The sequence below is a fragment of the Aulonocara stuartgranti genome (genome assembly GCF_965226115.1).
Source record: "Aulonocara stuartgranti genome assembly, chromosome: 1".
Lineage (NCBI taxonomy): Eukaryota > Metazoa > Chordata > Actinopteri > Cichliformes > Cichlidae > Aulonocara > Aulonocara stuartgranti.
The window spans coordinates 15,607,768-15,632,190 of record NC_138939.1 but is presented as its reverse complement, the minus strand read 5'-3'; the positions used below and the strand labels follow the sequence as shown (position 1 = coordinate 15,632,190).

At 38.1% G+C, this 24,423-nt stretch overlaps 1 protein-coding gene and 1 long non-coding RNA gene across 2 annotated transcripts in view; both read left to right on the top strand.

Annotated features, from left to right (window-relative positions):
- The window catches only part of tspan15 (tetraspanin 15), a 42,809-nt gene extending 18,879 nt beyond the window's left edge, over positions 1–23,930 (top strand). The window contains exons 4-8 of the mRNA XM_082533168.1: positions 2,104–2,199; positions 15,598–15,714; positions 18,330–18,380; positions 18,731–18,844; positions 22,742–23,930. Of these exons, the coding sequence (XP_082389294.1) occupies positions 2,104–2,199; positions 15,598–15,714; positions 18,330–18,380; positions 18,731–18,844; positions 22,742–22,882 (519 nt within the window). The 3' untranslated portion in view covers positions 22,883–23,930. The remainder of the gene's footprint in view (positions 1–2,103; positions 2,200–15,597; positions 15,715–18,329; positions 18,381–18,730; positions 18,845–22,741) is intronic.
- LOC309706546 lies at positions 7,011–9,034 on the top strand. Its single transcript, XR_014276755.1, has 3 exons — positions 7,011–7,321; positions 7,522–7,609; positions 8,316–9,034. It is a non-coding gene; the product is annotated as an uncharacterized lncRNA (long non-coding RNA).
- Positions 23,931–24,423: the final 493 nt, after the last annotated feature.

Here is a 24,423-nt window from a genome sequence, read left to right as displayed (position 1 = left end):
ACCGCTGCTCCAATATACAACACTGTAAAAAATGACAGATGCCACCAAAGAGTCATAGAAGGTCTTTAAAAGCGCTCCCTGGACTCCAAATTCAATCACAAATCTGTTGCTGTCTACAGACACAGAAAATCACATCTACTACTTACATCCAGCAAGAGCCTCTTAGACGTGAAACTGAAATTCCTCCACCTCCCAGATGACATTCTTTGTTAATGAAGCTTTCCACTTCAGGCTCACAAACATAAGATCTGGGACTTGACTCTTTGTTTCACCCTCCTCTGCTCAAAGTTGTACGACTGAAGGTCACCTACTCTGGTCAGAACACAAAAAGGCTCCACTTGTGTTGAAAAAATGAATTAATCATTAATCTTTTTGAATTTGAGTTATATTTATTTAATTCCCTCACTATGCTCTGTGTGCTGCTCTTTGAAACTTTTGAACATTAAAGGTTACTGATTGCATTTCAGGTCTGACACTCTCATGTAGGAAACATAGAAATTGTTTTAATTGGTTGCCAAATTAAAGTGAAATTAATTTCACTGATTAACTGACTGATTCTTAGTGATACACTGGTCACATTTTTAATCTGTTCAGTGTAAAACCAACTATAACAGATTTCCATTTCCTGCATCACCATCTTAATGCATATGGATTTTCATGACAAGGCGTACTTTTACGATGTGGCTCAACAGGTTGCACGTATGAAATGTTGAGAGCACAATCGAGATTTCAATCTTTAAAAGAATCCCTGAAAATGGGCCAAGTGATGGAGTATGTAGACTTTCAAAAATACATTTTGAACGTCTACATACTTATTTTTGGCTTCCCGTTTTAATTAACATCCTGTTTGAGGAGATGATGCCCTTTGAGCTCTCGTTCTACAAATGTGCACATCGTACTTTGGTTTAAATGTGGGTGCCTTGTCCCAGTACATCCACTGTCAACACCTGATATGTTCAAGAGGGGAAGAAAAGAAATGAAATGAAAAATTAAATCTCTTTTAATCTCTGTGGCTCTAATGGAGGAGGCTGCATTCTCGATTCGTTATTGTCGGCAGTGCTTTGAAGAATGAAATAAAGGAACAATATTAGGCCTAAGTAAAGGGTAAAAAAGAAAAACAGCGCTTTGTCGCTTTCATCGCCAATGAACTATAAATAAGACTAATGTATCAGAAACAGAGTGGAGAAATTAGTGGAGTAAATGAACCGTTCCCTGAATGAAAACATTTAATGAAAAGCTCTCAAAAAATTCTCTTAAGAGACCTCCAAATTATAAATATTTATGCCAAGTGACTGTATAAGCTTATATATTAAACTTAATGTAACCCCACAGCACCAGATTGTGACTGACAGATGTGAGCGGTCAAGTTCGCTCTCATTTTAATATCCTGGTTCAGTGAATCAGTCACCTTGACTTATGATAGCATTTGCTCTCAGCAGGCGCCTGTTTGACACACTGATTGTTGTGTACCGAAATACCCTTTAACATAGAGGGTATTTTGGTACACAACACACACAATTTGAGACACAATTGGCTGCTTTTTAAAAAAAAAAATATAAGTAGGAGGAATAAAAGCTCTAACATTAAAAAAAAAAAATCTAAACTGTTTCATTGATCATAATTTTGCACAGTCAAAGCTCTTAAATCCTTAAATCCCCTAAAATGTTGATTAAGCTCAACAAGTCATGATTATGTTTGGTTATTAAAGCTTAATGCAATTCCACGGTTAACCCTGAAAGTCACACTACAAATAAAACCTGCAGCTTCTCCTTTCAAAAACATGGGTTATATTTGGCTCTGTTTTTATTTGGAGTTGTGGCTTCGTTTTAAGGCTAACAATGTCCGCATACTATAACTGTTGGGCAGCATGCAGTGTGCTATTAAAACAGGATGAGGACAAATACATCACCATAAATGGACTACTGCCGTTTTGCTTAGAGGACGTGCGGGCCAAAGACATTTCATACGGCACCGAAAATGGCAACTAAATGGTTTTTGACACATACAAGTAACTCTACAGCTCCACTGACAGATGTGATAATCTGACTTTCTCCTCTCCTGTACTATTCACAGTTTTGCGTTCTTTTTCTAACTCCCTCACAGGCGGAACGTTTATTGAACAAGAACATTCGAAAGGGCATAGTAAACTACTACGATGACTTGGACTTCAAAAACATCATGGACTACGTTCAGAATAGGGTAAGACGACTCTTAATTTCCTGTTACTTGATAAACATCACCTGTCTTTTTTTTTACATACGGACTGTATTAATCACCCAGAAACCCTCAGGACTTTAAATAAAGTCAGAAACCAAAGTTCCTTGACTTGACTTTAGTAAATCCCCAAATACACAGCTTTAAAGGATAAATAAATATTACAGCCTATACCTCTCCATCTGTACTAAGAGTGATTTTTTTTTTTTTAGATCACTGATCTGTTTTAATAGTTTTAAGGGTTAAAGCTATGCCCTCTAATCTATAAATTATAAACTAGAATTAAAGACATGCTTCATGTGTTCTTAAAGATGCGTTAAAGAGTCAGGTGTTTAGCTTTTTTTTTTTTTTCTTTTCTTTTTTCTCTCTCTCAGTAGGTGCATGTTGTTGTTATAATCCCTTTAATGACAGCTATAATGCGACAGCCAAGCTAGTTAGACAGAACTAGTATTAGCTGGTAAATATCCCGGTAAACACTCACATCCTGTTATGGTCATATCTAGTTAAAAAAACTAAAATGAGGCCAGTGCGCAGACTATGGGTGAAGTCACAGTAGTGGTATCCATCTTTTATGTATAGTCTATGTTAATAATCTCCTGCAGTAGAGACAAAGCCTGATTATTATTATTATTATAAAGCTGAGGATTTTTTGTTGTTTTAAAACTGCACAACCAGTGAACCTGAATCCTCACTGAAAATTTTTAGTTGCATCGCTGTGCATGACCATCAGAGCACACCGAGCCGCCATGCACACAGCCTGAAGCTGGAGATCTCTTTCCCAGCTTTTATCAAGCATATGGTAATGCACTGTAGGGGACAGCGGACTGATCACACATTGAAACTAGCAGCCAGCTACAAACTCTGATTAGCACAGGAGAGGGGGCATATGTTCTGCACGCTACAGGCCTTCATCATTTTAAGGATTGTGTACTGTGGATTTGTGGCCTGATTGCGTGATAGTTGCAGGCTGCTTGAATTCCCTAAAGCTATTGTGTCTCAGGTGATTTGGTGGTTTAGAAAATGGGCTGAATTTTTTACACAGTTGTGGACTGGCAGATTTAACAGCATTTGAGCATTGTCCATGAAAGCTACAAGAAAGATCTTTGTGTGCATTTGGTCAGGTCCAGATAACTGATAACGGGTGTTTGTAAAACTTTCTCAGGATGAGAAACAGTTTATGCATGTCGATCTTTGAATGGAGGATACTGGCTTTTGCTTTGATGGGGCTTTGTCTCTGTAATACACCGAGCACACCCTGATCTGTTTCAGGGTTAACACAGAGGGGCAGATGATGGTTCATGTGCACAATCATACTTATGGACAATTGTGGAATGACCAGTTAATCTCACATTAGTCTTTGGATTGTGTGAGAAAACTGCACTACCCAGAGGTTACCAAAGCAGGGACGAGGACAGGCAAACTTTACTCTATACTAGCTGGATGTGTAAATTGATAAATAAGGCATTTATACTGAGAGAACTGTTGCTCACTCGATAATTTCTCTTTTTTAACCAATCGCTGTAAACCCTAGAGATGGTTGCGTGTGATAATCCCAGTAGATCAGCAGTTTCTAATTCGACAGGTCTGAATTGCATCAACAAACACGCCACCTTAAATCACATTTCTTCCCTATTCACATGTTCAATTTGATCTTCAGCAGGTTATTAACAGGCAGCGGAAGAGGCCTAATAAATCTGGTCAGTTTATAAAGAGAGAATGCAACGAGAGTTTTAAAAATTAATATCTTTCTCTTTCACAGAGAAGGTTTGTTAATGCTGGAGGAAAAAACATCTGACAATAATGCATGTGCTTAGTTGGTTAGGACAATTGGTTGGTGTATTTATTTTTGTCAAAGATCAGCAGCACCTTGGTTATGCAGATCTTAGTTGGTTGTGTAGAAAAGAAGTGCCGATTAATTATCTGTCAAAGCATAAAAGGAGCCTCTTTTTTTTGTTTTGGCAGCCGATTCATCCAGTGACATGTTTGAAGAACTTTATAGCAGCAAAGATTGCTTCAGTGATGTTAGAAAGCCATTTAACAGAAGCCTGTAAAGGTTTTTAAAGCTGCTTGCTGGGCCCGTTGCCCTGCTCTTAGAGAGATTGAAGTTCTTCAGAAAAACACTTAATGGAAAACCATGTTTGAAAAAACAAACTTGGAGGGCACTGAGACTATGTTCTGAACTTATTGTTGTTTGTGAGAACGGTACCAAATTCAGTCATGCATTTGTGTTTGCGTCGTGTAAATGGTGACATTTTTCTCTGTTCCTTTCATATAAGATTTAAAAAGGCGTCCCTTTGTTGTCGGTGGGTAAGTGAGAACAACTGAATAGGAAGTTTATGTTGCGTTTGTCTGTGAGCAATCAGAATATTTCACTGCTCATACCAGGTCTGTGCCCTGTGAGCACAGTTCTGTATCCAGCAGTGTTTTTAATGTTCTTCTACATTATAAAACCATCTATTTTTTATTTTAATGTGTTCTGTGTAATGTCGTCCCGTGTGCCCGCTGAACTCTGGAAAAGCTCATATCCAGTAAGAAGAAAAAAACATTTCTAATGTGTTTAGATGGCACCTCCGTCTGTACTGTCAGGTTATTTTATTTTTGTGTGTGTGTAATGCGAAAAGGGTCAGAGGAGTCTTTCCTGCAAAATGCCTGAAGGTGTTTTGAGTGTAAACTCAACAGGAGGCATCCTGTCCCAGTCTCCATGTAAATAGCTGCTGATGTTTTGGATGGGGCTACGTCTTAGCCATCTGTCATAATTGCAACAACAAAGAAAAATTGATTGTCGGGACCAGTTTTCAGGCTTGAAAACGCCCTCATGCCTCAGAGCCCGAACAGTTGCGTCAGCACTTTTTCTTTTCTTTATTTTTGTTATCGAACCGTCTCTGAATCCAAAAAAGGAAATCGACAATCCAACATTCAGAGCCGGGACACACACATTGTTTAGTCAGAGGAGGCAGAATTTAATTTCTGCCATGCTATTTTTCTTCCATCGCCTCTGGTGACAGTCAATGCTGGACTCATTGTTTTCTGTTTTTCTTGAATGTGTCATTTCAGAAATGCATTTTGAAAGCTCTTAGCATGTGGCACAAACATTCGCTTTGGCTGAAGGATGAATTAATTGCATTAAAATAGTTAGATTTCACAAAAATCTCTAATAGGATAAAAAATATAATGATGCTTTTAAATCCGAAAGGTCAAAGCTTCACTTTCATAATTTTCTGGAAGTTTCTCACTAAAACTATTCTTACAGCGAAATAGTGACCATTATTCACATTTGGTAGGATGCCCAACTGGTGACACCCTCTGTGAATAAAGGACCAACTTTGATGAAAATTTGACACTTTTTTTTTTTCTTGCCTGAACTTCCTTAATTAAACCATTGCCTAGTTTCAAGGTTATACCTTTGAGTTTCTCCATCCATCCATTCATTTATCCATCTCTTATATACTGTGATGGGTTAGAGGCAGGTTACATCCCTGGACAGATTGCCAGTCTGTTGTTCAGCCAACACAAAAAAAATGGAAGAGAATATTTCCAGTTAACCTCACATTTATCAGTATGGTCAGCTCCATAGATTTATAGATATTTCTGAAGTCAGTAGGGGCATGGATCAGAGAAAAGAGTAACTTGAGCAGAGAAATAGCTGTGTGAGTACTATTTTAAGATGGACTTTAAGTGAACCTCTCCTTGACAATATTAAAATCTGATTCTGTACAGGTTAAGACATCTTCACTTTAATAACTGAGATAAGACTCCAAATGTAGAGTCACTTGAAAACAAAAGCACACCCACTTTCTATTGTAAGAGTTTCTGTATCAGGACATGTTAAAAATAACCTGGTCCTTAGCAGGTTCTAAATTTCGGTAAATACAACCTCAAGTGAACTAAAAAACGTGTCATTTTACACCATGTCATTATTTAATTAACAAACATTAAGCTGAAATGCAGAAGCAGTGTGTGGGAAAATGAAGTACACTCTTACTGCTTCCATAGGAATGGGGAAGTAGGTGTTAATCAAATGCTCTTGATTAAATGATCATCAGCAAGCGTGACCACCTGTCTGAAAGCCGAATTTTTGCCAGTTTGCTGGTCCGGAGCATTCAGGTCTTTTACACAATGCCAGCAACGAAACACATCAACAGTGATGAAATTAAATTGGAGAGGTTTAGTCTTAATGGATAGCACCGCATCTGGCAAAAACCAAACACAGCATATCAGGACAAAGAGGCGGTCGAGGGGTGATGGTTTAGACTGGTTTGGAATTGGACCTGGACATCCTGCAGTCACTGTCTCGACCATGAACTACTCTGTATACCAGAGTCAGATGTGAGGCTACATGTCTATCAGCTGAAGATCGTGCAAAACCGGGTCCTGCAACAGGTCAATGATCCCAAGCACAGCAACAAAACTACAACAGAAAGGATGGGAAAGAAAAGACTTGAGCGAGCTGTGTCACCAAATGAACTGAAGCAACATTCCCCCACCTCATGTGAGAGATTGTGAGAGACTGATAAAGTCGCACAAAAAATTGCTTACTTCAAGTTCTTGACGATTGGCTCTACAAGCGGATGTGGAATGACTCTAGGGTTCAAACTCCAGACTGTAATAACCGCACCACCACTTCCTGTTTCTTAACCGAATAAAGCAAGTAGGACAGGCATGGGGTCACATAGAAGGGTTCTGCATATTTGTTTTTCTCATTACATTTACACACTAACATAGCAGGCGTACACCTGAGCAAGACCAAGCAAAATCCATCTGAGGAGTTGACAAAAGTTAGAGTTGGGCCAGGGGCGGAGCGGGGGGGTGGCTTACGGGGCTTAAGCCCGGGTTGTTTTGTCAGAAGCCCGGGGTATTTTGGAGTGTAATTTTTTCATAGTTAGATGCCTGGCTGACAACTGTATAAAACAAAAAGTACACACAATATTCGAAGCACATAGTGCACACTGTGGGAATTTACGACTGTGCGTGAATCCCCCCCTGATATTGGTATGATCCAAGCTCAGGCACTAAGCGACTGAGCGAGGGGGCGGGGCAGCTGCTGCCCGTGAGTGCGCTGTTGGAGAGACGGAGCCAGCCATACTAAGGAGAGCTTAAGTTTGACCAGGTACCAAAGCAAATCATTCATACCGTACAAATAATGTAAATATGACGGTGCATCACGAAAGATTGATATGAAACTGATCACTTGACCAATATTATTTTACTTGCTCTTCAAGTGAATCAACAAATGGCGAAATGAAAATCCGAACAAATGCTATTTTTTTAGAGAGTCTTAGCTTACGTGTGTTTATTTCATATTTTCAGTTCTTACCCTCCCCGACTAAATCGGTTTCAGTTATGTACTGAAATATAAGAATGGACATTCGAGGCTTCTTTCAAAGAAAAAACTCAGGTAAATGTTATTTTATATATTATGCTTTGTATGTTGTTCAGTATATTTCTATGCAAAACAAGAGGGATTTCAGTACACAGCAGGATATTCACATTTGTAACCAGATATTTACACTTTAGGGAGAAAACATAAAACATTTTTACTGTACAACATCAATTTAGATTAAACTTTTGTTTTAGATAAATATTGAAATATATTTTGAATTAGTTAAATGTCAGCATAAAGAGAGACAGAGCTGTCTATATTTTATCACTTTCATCAAATTTAGGAGTAAATGTACACTAAGTTTGTTAATTAATAAGAAAACTGCAGACGATTCCATTCTGAGCTGAAGAAGCTTCTGATAGGTTAGTAGAGTCCATGTGAGTAAATTGGTGGCACAGCTGTGGATGCATACAAGGCAAAACACAGAGCCTGTTTCTTTGACATGGGAAAACCAAGCGATATCAACCAAAACACCAGGAAGAGAACTGTGGAGCTCCATAAGTGTGGCTCAGTTTGAATACAATTTGGTGCCATTTGCAATTAAGAAATACAGACAGTTTCTCTCTTTACTCTCAAAGTTAACAAATATGTTTTTTATATTTATCAATCTAAAAAAATAAACATTTAGTCTGATTTGATCTTACAATTAAAAAAGTGTTTGTGTTTTGATCTGAAGAGTTTGTAAATATCTGGTTTCAACTGTATATTTGATGATTGTCAGCACAAAGAGGGAGAGAGAGGAGCAGAGAGGGAGAGAGAGGAACAAAGAGGGAGAGAGAGGGAGATGGAGAATGAGGACAGAACAGAGATGAACAAGAGCAGGTGAGACACACATGTTAGTCAAATGGTTGTTTACCAAAAGTATAACTGTATCATAAGTACTCATGTATCTAGTACCTAGTGTTTCTTTTTAGGTTTGCTATTTTTCAAATTCTATATTTATTATGTTTTGCAGGCTTGTTTGCACAACAAGGCTAAATAATTATATAAACTTTTCTCAATCTAAATAGTGGACTTTGGTAGAATTAAAAAAATAAGTGTAGTGCAGGTCTATGATGATTTTTAGTGCTACTATCATCTAGTTCTGATTCTGGTTCTGTCTTGGTTAAGTCCTCAGTAGTCCTGGTTTTGAACTGTTGTAGTCCTGTTTTAATTCCGGATCAGTTCTGGGTCTGGTTGAATTGGGGTTTAGTCCTCGTGTCTTGATACAGCCCTGACCTTGTTCTGCCTCGCTGCTTAATTAAAAAACTAGTTTAAGGTGTCTTGCACATGTGATAAATATTTTTCCCTATATGAAGTCATTGTTTTTTTTGAACAAAAGTCAAAACAGAGCCTATTAATCTTTCAGTCATTTCTACCCCCCCCCAAAAAAAAAAAAAAATCCCACATGCATACTACCCTTTAGGGCTAAGCCCCGGGTGTTTCAAATGTCTGGCTCCGCCTCTGAGTTGGGCCTTAAGTCTAATTTCCATTTTTTTACAAAATAACTTTTAACCATTTCGTATCTGAAATCTTGTATAGTGTCTGAAAGTGTGACGCTATCACTGGTTTTACTGTTAATGGCTCTTCCTTTGACACAGAATGATAAATGTCACATGAACCACAAAATAATTGATCTCTTAGTTTGAAGCATACTTAAAGATGTGTCTTCAGTGACAAACCACATCTGTAAGCTTTTTGTTCCAGCTGTAAAGATATTAGGAAACATCTCATTCTGAGCACAGAGTTCATGTATAAGTGGTAGGTCGCATCATATCCGGTATTAACTCGATTTCAAGCTGCCCTTTCTATCCACTGTGCCTCAGTATTGTAATGGAGATGTGACATTTATTCCACCAGTAAGCTGCCTCTTTCTTCGCCCCTGCAGAGGAGACAGAGGAGACATTTTTCTCACACAATTACATGCATAATTTATCAAAATAGTTGTCATATTATTGACCACTTGTTGGTTTCATTGCCAGGAGCAACAATTTTTCATTTCCCTCATTAGATAATACCTTAGTCACTGCAGACACTTGCTTCATAAAAACAGTTCAGCTTGAAAACGTCACATCATTTGTTAACCACAATCTGTGCTGCAGGCACAGCAATAAATACCCCCACAGCACTGCAGCCGGGCTTTGTTGTGTATACCAAGAAGTGTTAGAGCACTTCAAACAAAAAAGTCATTCAGGCAGACACTCTTTCAAACGCCATCTTTCCCGAGTGCTGCATGTTTCACTCAGAAGTGATCATGCATATTTATAAGCAAATTCTGGATTCATCACGGAAAGCATTGGCGCAATTTAAGCATAGCAGTTGTGCATAGACATGGTAAATTTCATTAAGAGACAACTGTGAGCATAACATTAAAATTCATCCAGTGGTGTCTGTCAATGAAAATATAATAAACACAGAAACATAACACAAAATGCAGTAACAAACAAGAAAAGTACGAAGTCCATTAATAAATCTTACATGAATGCACAAACATTAACCTTTGCCATCCACTTACTGGAAACACTTGTATTCATTTTCATGGGTTGAGGTAGAGACATTGAACTTATATTGCAGTATGGTTATGATTATATGGAACATTAACAGACCTGAAAACAAATCTTCACTAGATCTCCTTTTCCATCCATCTAATAGAGTTTAAAACTGTACATATACAAATGTACTGAGTTATTACAGCACTTGTTTTTTTTTTTTTTTTTGTGTAAATGACAAAATACTATAATTTTTGGTAAAAGCAGAGAAAACTCATTTTCAGGAGCTATATCAGCCTCGGGGAAGTGGGTGAACTGGTTCCCTGCTGTAAAAATTTCAAGCAGCTGGTTTTACAAGACCTACTGGTTTGATGGGAACTAAAGCCCCAGTGACACACTTTTAGAGTCCAGACAGTGAACCTACCGGTATGTATTACCGTAAGTCACTAGGAAAAAACTGTATTCTTCAAGGTTGTTTGGCGTCGATAGGTGCAATTTTTCACAAACCGGTATTAGGTGCTGCATTGACAACTACCGTGCTTTGGTTGCTAGTGGTTCTTATGGAAGCCGCCAACGTCTTTGCAAACTCTCACTACTTAATCTCCAAGCAGTAGTGAAAATATAAGAAAAATACATTGGATTTAGTTCTAAGGCACAATGTTTACTTTGAAGAATGAGTTGCAAGCCAGAAACACTTCAAATTTTTCACAACTGTTCAGTGCTTCATTAGCAAGTGTTTGCATACAAGTTGCCATCTTCCATGCAAACTATGGGCAACTGCAGCAATCTGTTAGTGAACAAAAGAATTATATGCAAGTTTTTGGTGCAGCAACCTCTTTCAGTGACAGCTGCAAACCATTCGTCAACTTGGTTGGGCAAAATATTTTTGTAGAAAAAGAGGCTGCCAGGAGATGGCCAACCTCTAGATCCTTGTGAATGTCATTCTACTGAATTAAATCAGACTCTACAGAACTCAGCTGCCAGACTTTCAGCTAGAACGAGGAGACAAGATCACATTTCTCTTACCTTTTTACACAATGTTTAGCATTGAATTTAAGATTTTACTGATTTCTGTTAAAGTCTTTCATAGCTTTGCTCCAAGCTACATTTCTGACCTCTTAGTAATTACCATATGCACCAGAGGTCTTTTGCCTGTTCCAGGGGCCCAACTGAAAACTCAAAGGGACAAATCTGAAACAACCTGTCTGGCAAAATCAAGTCAAGTCAAGTCAAGTTGGCTTTATTGTCACTTCAACCATATACAGTTTAACAGTACACAGTGAGGCGAAACAACGTTCCTCCAGGAACCAAGGTGCTACATGCAACATAAATTTACAACATAATTTAACAGAAAAACTCTAAACTAGCTAACTAAGAGGCCTAGTTGGCTGGCTAGCAGAGACAAGACAGACTGACCTAACATAAATTACAACATAAATTAACAAAAAACTATCTAACTATCTAAGGATGACTTTTTTTTGTTATCAGACAGCAGACAACAAAGTGCACGTGCAAATGTGCAAACAAGAGCAGCAAGTGACAGTGTGACAAAAAAAAAAACCCACAACGTAACATAATAATAAGGTTTTGTGATGATGAGTTGAGGTAGTGGAGGAACAGTAAACATTCCTTAGTGTAGCAGCAAAAATTAGGAAGTGCAGAAGTTAGTGCAAAAAGTCCAGTAATAATATTGTGCAAAAGAGCATTTACAGGTTGGTGTGTACGATGGTTTGGTGGTGTAGGTCAGTGTGTTTGCGCTTGTGTTGATTAGTCAGTCCAGTCTCAATGTTTTGAGGTAGTTGAGTTAAGCTGTGTGTGTGTGTGTGTGTGTGTGTGTGTGTGTGTGTGTGTGAGTCAGTCACTTCCTTGAAATCATCTTTTAAAAAATACTTTGATGAGAAAGCTTTTCCCTCCCCTTAAATTTACTTTAAAGTGTCTTTTTTCCCCCTCTATTTGTTAATTCTGTTTTATTCTGTTGCTCCTGTGAAGCACGTTGTAATGTGGAGCTTGAACAATGTTATATAAATAAAGTCATAATTATGGTTATTATTAATACAGTAACAATAGTAAGTGATCCTGAAAAGTTTAGCAAACTTTTTGAAAAAAAACACCTCAGTCTTTAACCTGTAATCACACGCTCATTATGTTGCTGTAATTGCAACCCACGCTTTGAGCGGTTGGCTCAGAGGGGGACTTAACCATACGATTAGTCACAGTCTGCATGCAAGCAGCTCGTCATCAGTCAGCTGGACAGTCACAAAATTAGTCGCTTATTCTGCAAATATTTAATTCCAGGGGACTTTTGGAAATTTAATCACAATAAAAAAAATAATAATAAAATAAACTCGAGCTACCAGCTTATTGTTGTATACCTCTGCAAACCAGCTCAGCTAAATATTTTGTGAGGGTGACTTTTTGACCAATTAATGTTTATACAAATTCCTGACATGTCACATTCATGAGGATGTAAACACACAGAATTCCTTCAGCCACACACTGGGGGTGAAAAGAGAGAGAGAGAGAGAGAGAAGTGAAGGGAACTGATTTAACAATTACTCCATGAAGGCTCTGTAATTGTCGAGGTTGCCAGTTTAAGAGCTACGGACAGATGGACAACCCTAGAACATAATGGCTTCGGTCATGACTGTCACCAGTGAGGGTCATAAAAATAAATGTGTCACATCACTTTTAAATGACTTTGTATTTCAATTTCAACTTTAGTAAACAAACTGTTGTGTAATCCATCCATCACTCTCACACGTCACATCAGAATCTCAGGAGATGGACGTGTTTTGAAAAGATGCTTCATTTTTATGTCATGAGGCTGCGTAATGAATTGAACAGTCTGCTCATAGACGGGATTAGATTGGGTGATACTGCACTGTTGCACCTACCACACTGAGAACTCTGTGTTCTTATATTAAGTTTTTGTTTGTTGTTGTGGCTTTTTTTTTTTTTTTTTTTTTTGGGGGGGGGGGGGGGGGGGGGGGTTTGTGTGTGACCTTTCTTTGGGTCTTGACCCAGTGCTGGAAAAACAGCTGTGCTGAATCACACCAACAGAGGAGGGAGTATTGCTTTGGCAGACTGGCATCATATCAGCATACTGATGACGCTGCCTGACAAAGAGCGCTCTCATATCTATTCATTTATTCATCGTCCCTCTTTATCTCTTGTCTCATTCTCTCTTTATGCCTCATGTTCTCCCTCCAAATAAAATATTAGATTCAATAAGTGACTACCAAGCAGAGGTACCAGTATTGGGCTCTGCTTCGCTCATTCTTTACTCTCTGAGGCAGCTGTGCAGTTGCTATCTACCCCAAGTGAAAGCGTAAATCAAACAAAAATAACTGAGATGTCAAACGGCAGCTGTAATTTACTCCGAGTGCCATCAATTGAGACATATTCCCCATTTTTATATTCAGATATTGAAAATCCTTTGGTACCAGATGTCATTTATATTGGGTCTAATTTTGTTTTTCTTTCTTATGCTAGTCAAATACAGGCGTAACTCCATTAACAGCTGTATCCCATTAATGCTAATTGTTAACTGAGGCGATACTGCTATGACAAGTTCATTTGCATTTCTTGTATAATGAGAAGTGCCAATTTAAGGCTTATGTCCTATTTTAACAGTGAGTTTGTTCTTCAGCACTACCTTAAAAACTGTCACTGTTATTGTCACTTTGGATGAAAATGGGAAATACAGTTCAGCACACCAAAGCATCGGTGTGGCAACTTTTCCACCCTGTACGATGAAAACTGAGCAAAGAAAGTGCACATTTGTGCCTTCAGCAAATGTAAGAATAGCTAAATGAAACGAATAAACTGATTGCCTAAGTAATAAACACAGAACGCTTAGGAAATGCCCCCTGAACCACCTTTTCTTATGTTGTAGATGCATAAACACTACAAATTCTCATTTTGGCTTGTTGGTTGGTGGTTGCTGGGAAACATGACATCATAATAAATTGTGCGCAATTCAGGTTTACATGGATGTAAATTAATGTTATTTTTATGAAATAAAACAATATTAGGCTTTTCATAGGTCTTGGAGCTAGATAAATGCTACAAATGGGTCATTTTAGTCCATTTCTAGTTGGTTGCTAGGCAATGTTAAGCCATCATAAAATGTCACACATTATTTAAGTATATCTGGATATAATTTAGATGTTATGTGCATAAACAGTATGAATGGGTCATTTAAGCTTGCTGGTAGGTGGTTGCTAGGCAATGTAATGATGTGAAAACCTTCAGGGTCCCAAGATGTACCTGTGTGCCAACTCTGGTTGCACAACTGCTGATCATTTAGGAAGAGTTTGGAAACAAATGAACAGAGCTTTTGTGTATTATACTGGATTTTGTGTTGTTTGTATATTGAAGAAGACTTAAAACTTTATTAAATACGTTGTTGTCTTACTAACGCTAATGTGTTTTCCCAAGTTTGTTTGCTGTTGATTTGTTTAGGTTTCTTTAGTCTCTTGAGAGTTTGCAAAAGAAGAGGGCAGTAAAAATGACTGGTGCAGCCTCTGCAGCCACTTGTTGATCCCACAACACGTGGCTGCAGGTGATGACACATAATGATTCACTGTTCTTGTGAAGATGATAATTTCCAAATTTGATGCAGGTCAGTGAAGCAGCAAATTCTCTTTGAGTATTCCAAATTAGTCCTTTTATCTCCTCCTGGTGAAGTATTTTGTATTTTCAGGTTTTCTTTCGAAATGGGAATATTTTCCTCAGATCTGAATATTAACATAAATTCTGATACATGGCCTGTGATGTACGAGCCACCTGTCCGGGTGGTATCCTGCCTCTCACTGAATGACATCTGAAATGGGCCCAAAACCCCCGTGACTCCGAATTGGATTAGTTATTAAGGAAATGGATGGATAGACAGATGGATGGACTTGTGCCGGAGTCGGCTCTGAGTATTTTGTACACAAACAGGCCAGCACTTTACAAGACAGGGACAAAGATGCATCCCCGAGGAAGAGCTTACATTTCTAGTGGGAAGGAAAAATGCACCTGCTCTTAAAAGTAATGAAGGAAGTAGATATAAGCAGGTTTTTGGATATGTGCAAATATCACAACACCTACCGACCTTTTCAAGAATGTGGTAGAAGGAATGAAAGGGGGAAGCTGTGTTTGCACAGTCAAATAAATTTGCCACCAGTGGAAAATTGTATTTGGATAGTAAACACAGCTGCATCTGAATGTGAATATTGATGGTATAGTTTACCTCATTTGTCTTGTAAACAGCTCAGTAAAATATTTTGTACAGGGAAACGTCACTTCTTCAGGGGAAAGCCCTTCAATCTGCTCCTTTGAAATTCTGGCTGAAAGGAAAAGTGTGAGAGAGAATCAAATACTAACCGGATGCCAAATGTTGTTAATTGTGATTAATTTCATCCTAAAATGCTACTTTTGGCATCATGCCAGCACAACATAGTTAGTTACTTATTGACTCTCTCTGTCTCTCCTGTGTTTTAAAACCACTTTCCTTTTCCTTCTTACCTTTAATATTGTCCTCTTTGTCAGTTTAAGTGTTGTGGAGGTGAAGAATTTAAAGACTGGAAAGTCAACATGTACCACAACTGTAGTGCGCCTGGTCCGTTAGCCTGCGGTGTCCCATATACCTGCTGTGTTACTACTAAGGTAGGTGTCATTATTGATGGTCTTACCACTACATCAGCTGGTACAATATATGCTTTTCTTGTTGCAATAATACCTCTTGTATTACCAGTTTCTATGCATGATGCTAACTGCTTCTGCCTCTTCTGATAATACTGCTATAGCACAATTTATGTTCAGCTACTACATTTAAAACATTTTTATTATTATTATAATTACAAGTACATATTTTACATGGTATATAACATTTAAATTATGTTTTTTTTTAGAAACTACTTGTGGGTAGACTTTTACATCCATCATGGGCATGAATGTCATGGAAATTTAGGGCATTTAATGGTTTCTTTGAACAGCTTTTGTTTTTAATGACCGGGTTGGGGGGGGGGGGAACAAGAATTGGGTGCACAAGTTTGAATTTGAACTTATATTGCACTGACTACAACCAGTAGTTTTTCTTTTATCAGCATTAAAAAGATTTGTTTGACAGCACTCATCAGATTGACCAATATTCAGAACAAGGGAAATCCAAGGAATTCAGCAAAAATCTAAAGTGGAGACTAGTAGATTTGGACAAGTTGGAAAAGTCGCTTGGAGCCATTTCTAAACAACTGCAGATCATCAGTTCATCAGTTCAGACGGGTCTATGTAAGCACAATTTATCTGGAAGAATGCCAAAACTGTCATCATCACATAAGAAGAAATTGGTTGTAGGATGTTCAGAATAAACCGAGGCTCAAATCTGCTGTGAACTGGAAGCCATATGCCTTTTGGAGAAAGGTTTTATGGTCAAAGACTGAGCTTTTTGACTATAGTGACAGCTTGAGGTTTTCAAACTTTCAACTGTCAAGCACGATGGTGTCATGCTCTGGGGCTGCTTTGCTGCCTGTGGTACATTACATCACACAGAGTAGATGGAATAATGATCGATGAGTACCTCCAAATTCTTCAGCTTCATCTCAAATCAACAGCTAGACACTTAAAACCAAGACACAGATGGGTGTTCCAGCAGGACAATAACCCCAAACACTCATCAAGACTGATTTGTGGTTTGAAATGTTGACCAGTTTAATATATGTGTGGATTTGAGAAAATCCTAAAATACATTCAAACTTGTAAACCAAATGTTAAAAGACCAAAATGACACTGGCATTTATCATCTTAAACTGTATCTCATGCTGACCTATTTTTAATGGGGTCCAGTTATAAAAACATATGAAGCTAGAATACATTAAGTCCCCTGTAAAAGAGGATTGCACATATTTAACACACCTGTCTCTTCACTGGAGTTGATGAACACTTCATGCTAAGAGGTTTTTAAAAACAATTGTGTAGATGTTTTGTGGCTGCAGTGGGAATGAACAAAGTCTGATTAGTTAAAGCTAAAGATTCCAGGTTTGCTGTTGGGTGATATTCACGTGAAAATACGTGAATAAATGGCTTAATGGCTAAAGTGTGGCGTGAATTTATCTTGATACATCCTCATCTGTCTCATGAGAGGGTTTTTGATCTGCAGTTGTGCTGAGGAGAACTCCCAAAATCCCACGCAGCTTCACTTCTGAGAGACAAATTACACACTGTGAGATGCTGGCATTTTATTTGCTCAGGAAGGCACCTTCTCACTGAGGGCATGCAGTCTCACAATCACAGTGGGAGCTGAAGATCAGAGTTAGATACCAACTAATCTGTAATTTTATCATGTTTGTTCCTGAATTTGTTTTTTTAGTTTTGGATTTGTGTGTGTGTGTCATTAAAGCTCTCAGACACACAGGCCTAAAGATCTGTCGGCGACACCTTCCTCAACCCTCAGCCCCAAGCAACTGCTAAACAACTGAACTTCTGATTTTCATCTGCAAAGTGGTTGGCATTAAGGAATGCACATTTTTCTCTAGTGCTCGGTGGCTGCCAGTGTCTGTGTGTCTGGGTCTTAAAGTAATAGCTCTTGCATGCAGAGTGACATTTAAAATGCACCTCTTCACCCTATATTGTGATTAAGCCTTAGCCATGGCATGTGCAGGCAATTTTCTCCACCTCTAAGTAGCAAAGGCTCCCTGTAATCTGTACACCTACACTGTCCAGTAATTATAAGGACAAAGAGAACAAAGAGAAAGTCTCGAGCTAAACACACAACAGTTTGACGAACTGTCTGAACTAATGAAACTGATCTCATCCGACATTCTCTAAAATTTAATTTTATTTAAAGGTTTCTTTGTTGGGTCAAACTTTTTGTTAGATGTTTAGATCTATCTTTCGTTCGTTAGTTCGTTCTTTCTTTCTTTGACTAGCAGCATTTTTATGTGGAATAAAAATGGTCTTGACAAACTGTTTGGCAGAGAGAAAATAGCAAAACGATCCCTACCTGCCAGAGATGACTCACATAAGTGGCAACGGATGCTGTAGAGCAGAGCATATATGCCCTTAATGCAGACTTATCTTTGCGAACAAACATGGATATAATGATTTAGAGGTTTATTTTTAATTCCACTTAATTTTAGTTTTAATACAACAAGATGCAGGCTGCAGGTGACTCTGTTCTGAAGATAAAACCGTTAGATTAGATAAAAGCTTTTATTCTCCTGGCTGTCCCCACACTGTACAGCTTTCTGTTAATTTTCATTTGAAACATTTTACTTCTCTTTCAGAATAATGAAGTGCCCAACACTATGTGTGGGTACAAGGCCCTAGATGACAAGGTAAGACCACCAAGTCATAAAACACTTTATTATGTGCTGAAATATCCATTGTGACTATTGTGTGCTTTATATCCACAGAAGGTTCATTTAAACTGGGAATTGCAGACAGAAAACTGGCAGTTGCTGTTCTTTTTATCTCATTGACAGCTGAATGTTTCTTAGCAATAACTCTGGGTGTGCTGTGTTGCTCTCACACAACTGAGGACAAGTGTCAGATAATTAAGTAATGGACTGGTCTTATTATAAGCAAGGAACAGAAAGTTAAACAGTTAGAAGAAAGGAAAGGGAGCTGCCTTTGACTTTTTGTAGTTTTGAAATTGGACTAACCACCAGTGTTCTGTGTCCCACAGCATCAACCACTGCCTGACATCTATACCAGAGGCTGCACCGGTGCATTCATTTACTGGCTGCTGGACAATTATAAGATTATGATCATACTTCTGTTTTTGATCCTAGTGCCTCAGGTATACACACACACACACACACACACACACACACACACACACACACACACACACACATTTGTACAGTGAGATAGTGATACAGATGCTTTACCTTTCTACTCATTTTTTACAAGTTAGCTTTTCCCATTATCTGTGGCCTTTTCTTCTCCTAATATGTTTGTATAGGAGTGTTCATGCAGAAATGAATGAAAGACCATGTGCTTGACTCTGTTTGCATGTGCAAATATTTACACTCATTTTTAATGTGTTTTATCCCAACTGTGACTCACTTTGTAACTGTGTGTTTTTAAAAAGTTCGAAACAAATACAGTTATTATTGCGGTGACGGGAAAGCTGTCGATGGTGGGTACAAACAACAGCAATTAACTTCTTCAAAAGGGTGTCTGAATAAAAGTGCGGCGCTCTGGAGGGGAGGGGCACAGAGTAGAGGCATACATCTTTCAATTGTTGCCCATGGGACAGAAAATGGATTTAAAAAGATGCGCTGAAAAAGCCTTTTAGAAGCACAATTTAACATAAAACATTAGCTGCAAAAAACAGGCTGGTTTAGTATGATTTACCTGAGACAAGGATGACTAAGTTATATTTTAATGTGTAGCGCTATATATGAGGAGTTATTTATGTCACTTTGTAGCTAAATGAGTTTTATTTTCATTATTGGTATTTATTCCCACCATGGATGTTTATGGAACAATTACCATTTAATTTTACTTTACCTTTTTAACAATTAAATGTTTAAACTCAATACAAAAGTATAGACAGATGTACAGATGGGCAAATAGATAAATAATGTAATAAAAGTCTCAACAGAAAGCCTGTTTAAACAAAACAAATGTAGACTAAAAAGACTGTCTCATTGGCCTTTATTCATGTACGAGGAACAACTAAAAAATTCTGAGCTTGTAAATGGAGATAGTCAGCAGCAGTGTCTTTTGTAACAAGATGAGATAAATAATATGGAGCATGGCCACTTAGCACTCTGTGTGTAAATACAAGAATTTTAAACAAATGCTAAAATCTCTTGGGAGCTAATTTATTGAGTATAAGGTGGGAGTGTTGTGAGCTTGATTTCTAGAACGTGTTGTTAAATATCAACACGTTAATAGTCTGGATGCAGTATTTTGTACAGCTTGGAGAGATTATCTGTCAAAACCGGTAAACAGGGTATTACAATAATCTAAGCACAAATGCGGGAATTGTTGTTTTTTTGTGGGGGGGTTTGTTGTTTTTGTTTTTTTTTTTTGGTTCAGCTGCGCAGACCAGAGAAGAATTTAATATTGTACCGAGATTTCAAACACTGAACTTTACATTTGAAACAAAAGAAGCAAGAGCCGGACTGATTTTAGGATATAGTTCAGGTGCTATAATTATTGCTTCAGTAAAGTTGGCATTTAATACAAGGCAACTGCTAGAGAGCTAAACCCAGTTAAACAGTGGGTCCAGCTGGTGAAGCTTAAAAGACATATATGGTTGAATGTCATCACCATAGAAATGATAAGAAATGTCATTAAAATACTAAATGATGCCAGCTGAAGCATGTAGAAAGAAAATAATACTGGACCCAGGACTGAACCTTGTGGAACCACACAGGTTAGGGAGATAATGTTAGAGGTGGCCAAACAGAGAGATTTCATGCAAGGTTGTACAGTTTTTCAGTTGACCTTTTTGTGATAGGTGTGGCTGCAGTGATGTGTCATTTGTACTTCAGATTTTGAGAACGCAAACTTGTATTTGCTTCTGTATTTACCAAAACAGCTTGCAGAGACTTATAGAGTGTACCTTTTAGAGCTCAGTGGAATAATAATAATAATGGATTGGATTTATATAGCGCTTTTCAAGGCACCCAAAGCGCTTTACAATACCACTATTCATTCACACACTGGTGGAGGCAGCTACAGTTGTAGCCACAGCTGCCCTGGGGCAGACTGACAGAAGCGAGGCTGCCATATCGCGCCATCGGCCCCTCTGGCCAACACCAGTAGGCAAGTAGGGTAAAGTGTCTTGCCCAAGGACACAACAACCAGGACAGAGAGCCCAGGGATCGAACCGGCGACCTTCTGGTTACAGATGCGATTCCCAACCCCCTGAGCCACGGTCGCCCCGAATAAATCATCCAAAACCCAGATTAGCAAATGGAATAAAATGGAAATTGCTTCACCCCTTAGGCACATCTGACAGCTCCACAGCCTTAGGAGAGATAAAATCAGCTGTGCAGTTACTTGCTGGTCCAATTTATTTAGATTTGCTTGGACCAAACAGGCCATAATAAAAACACAAAAATTAACTTTTATTTTAAAATATTCTGTCTGAACTTAAAATGGACCAAAGATTTTCTTTTTAAATCAGACTTTTGTTCTTTTCCAGCATTAAAAGAACAAATGCACACTATTCATTCACTCTGCACACCTTATACTCCTTCATCCTTCCCTTTTCTTGAACCAGATTCATTTGGTAGTGTGGATGTAACAGCACAGATGCTGTTTTTCATTACTTTGCCATTTCTACCCTCATAAATCCCATTTTCAATCATACATTTAATAATCCACACACTCTGGCAGCTATGAATATATGAATGTAGGCTGTGCTGGACTTTAATAAGCATGTTGAACTTCACTGAGCTGTGCAGAAGGTGTCAGTCGTCTGGTTCATTACACAGGTGCTTCTCTTTTGCTCTTTGTCACACATCCTGATTTCTCAGGTGATGCCCAACATTTAATCTGGTGTCCCACTCTGTCAGATATTTGAGGTTACTTACGAATGTTTAGTTCCAAGTGGAAAATTTCATCTAACTCAACAGAAATCTCTATATAGCAGGACAAGTCATTTTCATCTCAGCTTCCAGTTTAGATTCCAATTGTGTGTATTTCTGGACGTGTGGTTAGTGTAGGTCTAATTAATAAAAAATAATAAAATAAATATTAAGCAAGTTTTATTCAAGACATATTAAAATGGAAAAAAAAATACACAAAGTGTATTTTTTGGCTGTGAACAATCCAAAAATGTGTATGTGATTAAAAGTACCTTTGTTCCTCTCATTTCTATGATTCACTGAGATTATTCTGACAAATTTCACAATCATGAAAAAGCAAATGGAACGAATACCAGCTCTAAATATAAATAAATAGATTAAAGTATTGCTGATATGTGTGCTTTTGTTATCTGAGATGTGAGCTTAATTTCTGGGATGCGTTTGCAGAGTAAGTAGAAAAGATTTTTTTGGTGAAGGCTGTGCAGATACTTGTCAGCTATTCCTCAAAACTGCATTAGGCACAAACTTAAACGAGTCAAAAAGAAAAGTCAGAAATGAAAATTAGAAAGCCCTTCCTCTTCTTCTTGCGTAATCTTTTTCTAAGTCATTACCATAAGACAAGCACAGATATTATACATAAAAGCCTTTTAGAGGGTTTATCTCTTGCATGGACTTTCTTGGCATTCACAGACCTGTATTTAATAATTAGCTGATTTCTTTCAGGCCTGAAAAACAAAAAACAAAGCTGGGAGGAGGTACAGGTGTCTAGTTTGCTAGTTCTCGTTTGGGAAACAGAAGCAGAGAGATTTCGCACTCAATTTCGTTGTGTGGACAGATGTGGCAGTAGTAGTCGCGTGCCCTTATTGCAGACTGTATCTCTGTATCTCTGCAAAGACAAACTCAGAAGCATACAAAGCAGCCTGATGTTGCTTCAGGTGATCTTTCAAAGGATGTCCAGTTTATCTAAACACACATTTCCTTTGTTCCTTCCGCCTCACATCTCTTCTTTTAATCTCTTTCTCATATCTTACATTAGGGAGGCTTAGATACAAGGTAAAGACACAAATGAGACTGATGAGAAGCAGCCACAGTCACCTTTCTTCCACCATGCTTATTAAGATTCTCTCTCTCTCATTCCCTCTGTCTAGTTCTTCGGTGTGCTAGTCACCCGGATATATATCACTCGTGTTGAAGACATAAGTGATCAGTATGCTGAACCCACCGAAGATGCACGACGTCAGAAAGGTCGCTTGGACAAATGGTTCAAATGTATGCCAGAATGGGACTGACAGAAAACTGCAAGTAGCGAAGAGATCTGATATTCAATTGTGCTTTTTTTTTTCTTTTTCTTTTTTTCAGCGTCCACTGTTTTACTTACTTTTAACAACTTTGTTGAAATACAGTGTACTAATGGTGGAAAATACTCGTTTAGATATGAGCTTTTAACTGCAATGTGCCTAACATGGTCTCAGGGATAAAGACAAAATACAAAACAACCACTTTTGTTTCTTTCTTTTATGTGAAATGAGTCTTTTCCAGTGCAACACACAATCACAGTTTGTGGCGTTGCCTTAATTTTGATACTTTTCTGCCCCTGTTTCTTCTGTTGATTAAACCATTGCTTGACCTTTCTAAATAATCAATACTGAATTGGTATTGAAGTGCTGGTATGCATAAAAATGGTCTAAAATGACTTTTTTTGTTTGTTGCTTAAAAACAGCTGGTCAGTTTACCTTATTTGTATCTCCTGATGTGTCCAGGACAAGTGTTACCTATGATGCTCAGATGTATTACAGATATTTTATTAAAGCAAAAAAAACCTTTATTATGAAATACAATTTTGTCAGTGGGAACAGAAAAAAAAATATGAATCTTAGTAAAGTGGCAATGCCATAATCTCAGGGTGCCTATAAGCAGCAACCTTGTCTTTTAGAATATTGCCACTGCATGCCAGTTTGAATACTGCTGTTAGTAGACTTGCATGTAGTATGTATCCTACTCCTTATTTGTGTAGTGGTTGACAATCAGCACAGTACAACTGTCTTTAGTCAAACAATTATGCAGTGGAAATGACGATTTGTGATTGACATGTTAGTCATGATTGCATGTTTTCAAGCTGCCTTTTCACAGAATAGTGAAGTTATAAAAGCAGCACTTTAGATCTGCCGTGGCCAAAGCTGCGGACGTGGCACAAATTTTGTTTCCTGTAATTTGCCGCTTGACTTTTTTTATTTAGCTTTTTTTTACATGTTTCTGTGATCTAATGAAGAACAATTTGGGGTGTTTCATAATTTTCAAAGACTTTTATTGGCAAATAAATCAGATTTATGTAAACAGTGCCTGTTTGCAGTGTTGACCCTTCGTCGTAACAGCTCCCTCTGGCATGCTGAATATCAGTTTCTGAGTTCATGAGTATGCTTCTGATCACTCTGCGAAACAGTATACAATCACTGTGAACTGCCAAAATTGAAGCAGTAAATTGTATGAAGAAAAAAAATTGCGCCACTGCCAACAACAAAAAACCACATGATGCCTAACAACAGGTTCAAAGGGAACAATACAGAGATATTTCCCACTGACTATTGTTGTGTGGAAAGATGTAACAGGAGTAGTAGTGTGGCCTTGTTATTTAGACAGAGCATCATTACAGCAGAGCTATAAGTGTAACTCACTCGGTAATGAGTGTGGGTGTAGAAGTATACAACGTGAGGTATAGCGACGTTTATTTACCACTAATTACCAGCAGTAAATCAGTCACAGAGTTCTTCCTGAACATGGTGAAATGCTTGGAAGTATAGTTGCAAAATGTCTGTACAACACTACCATGAGT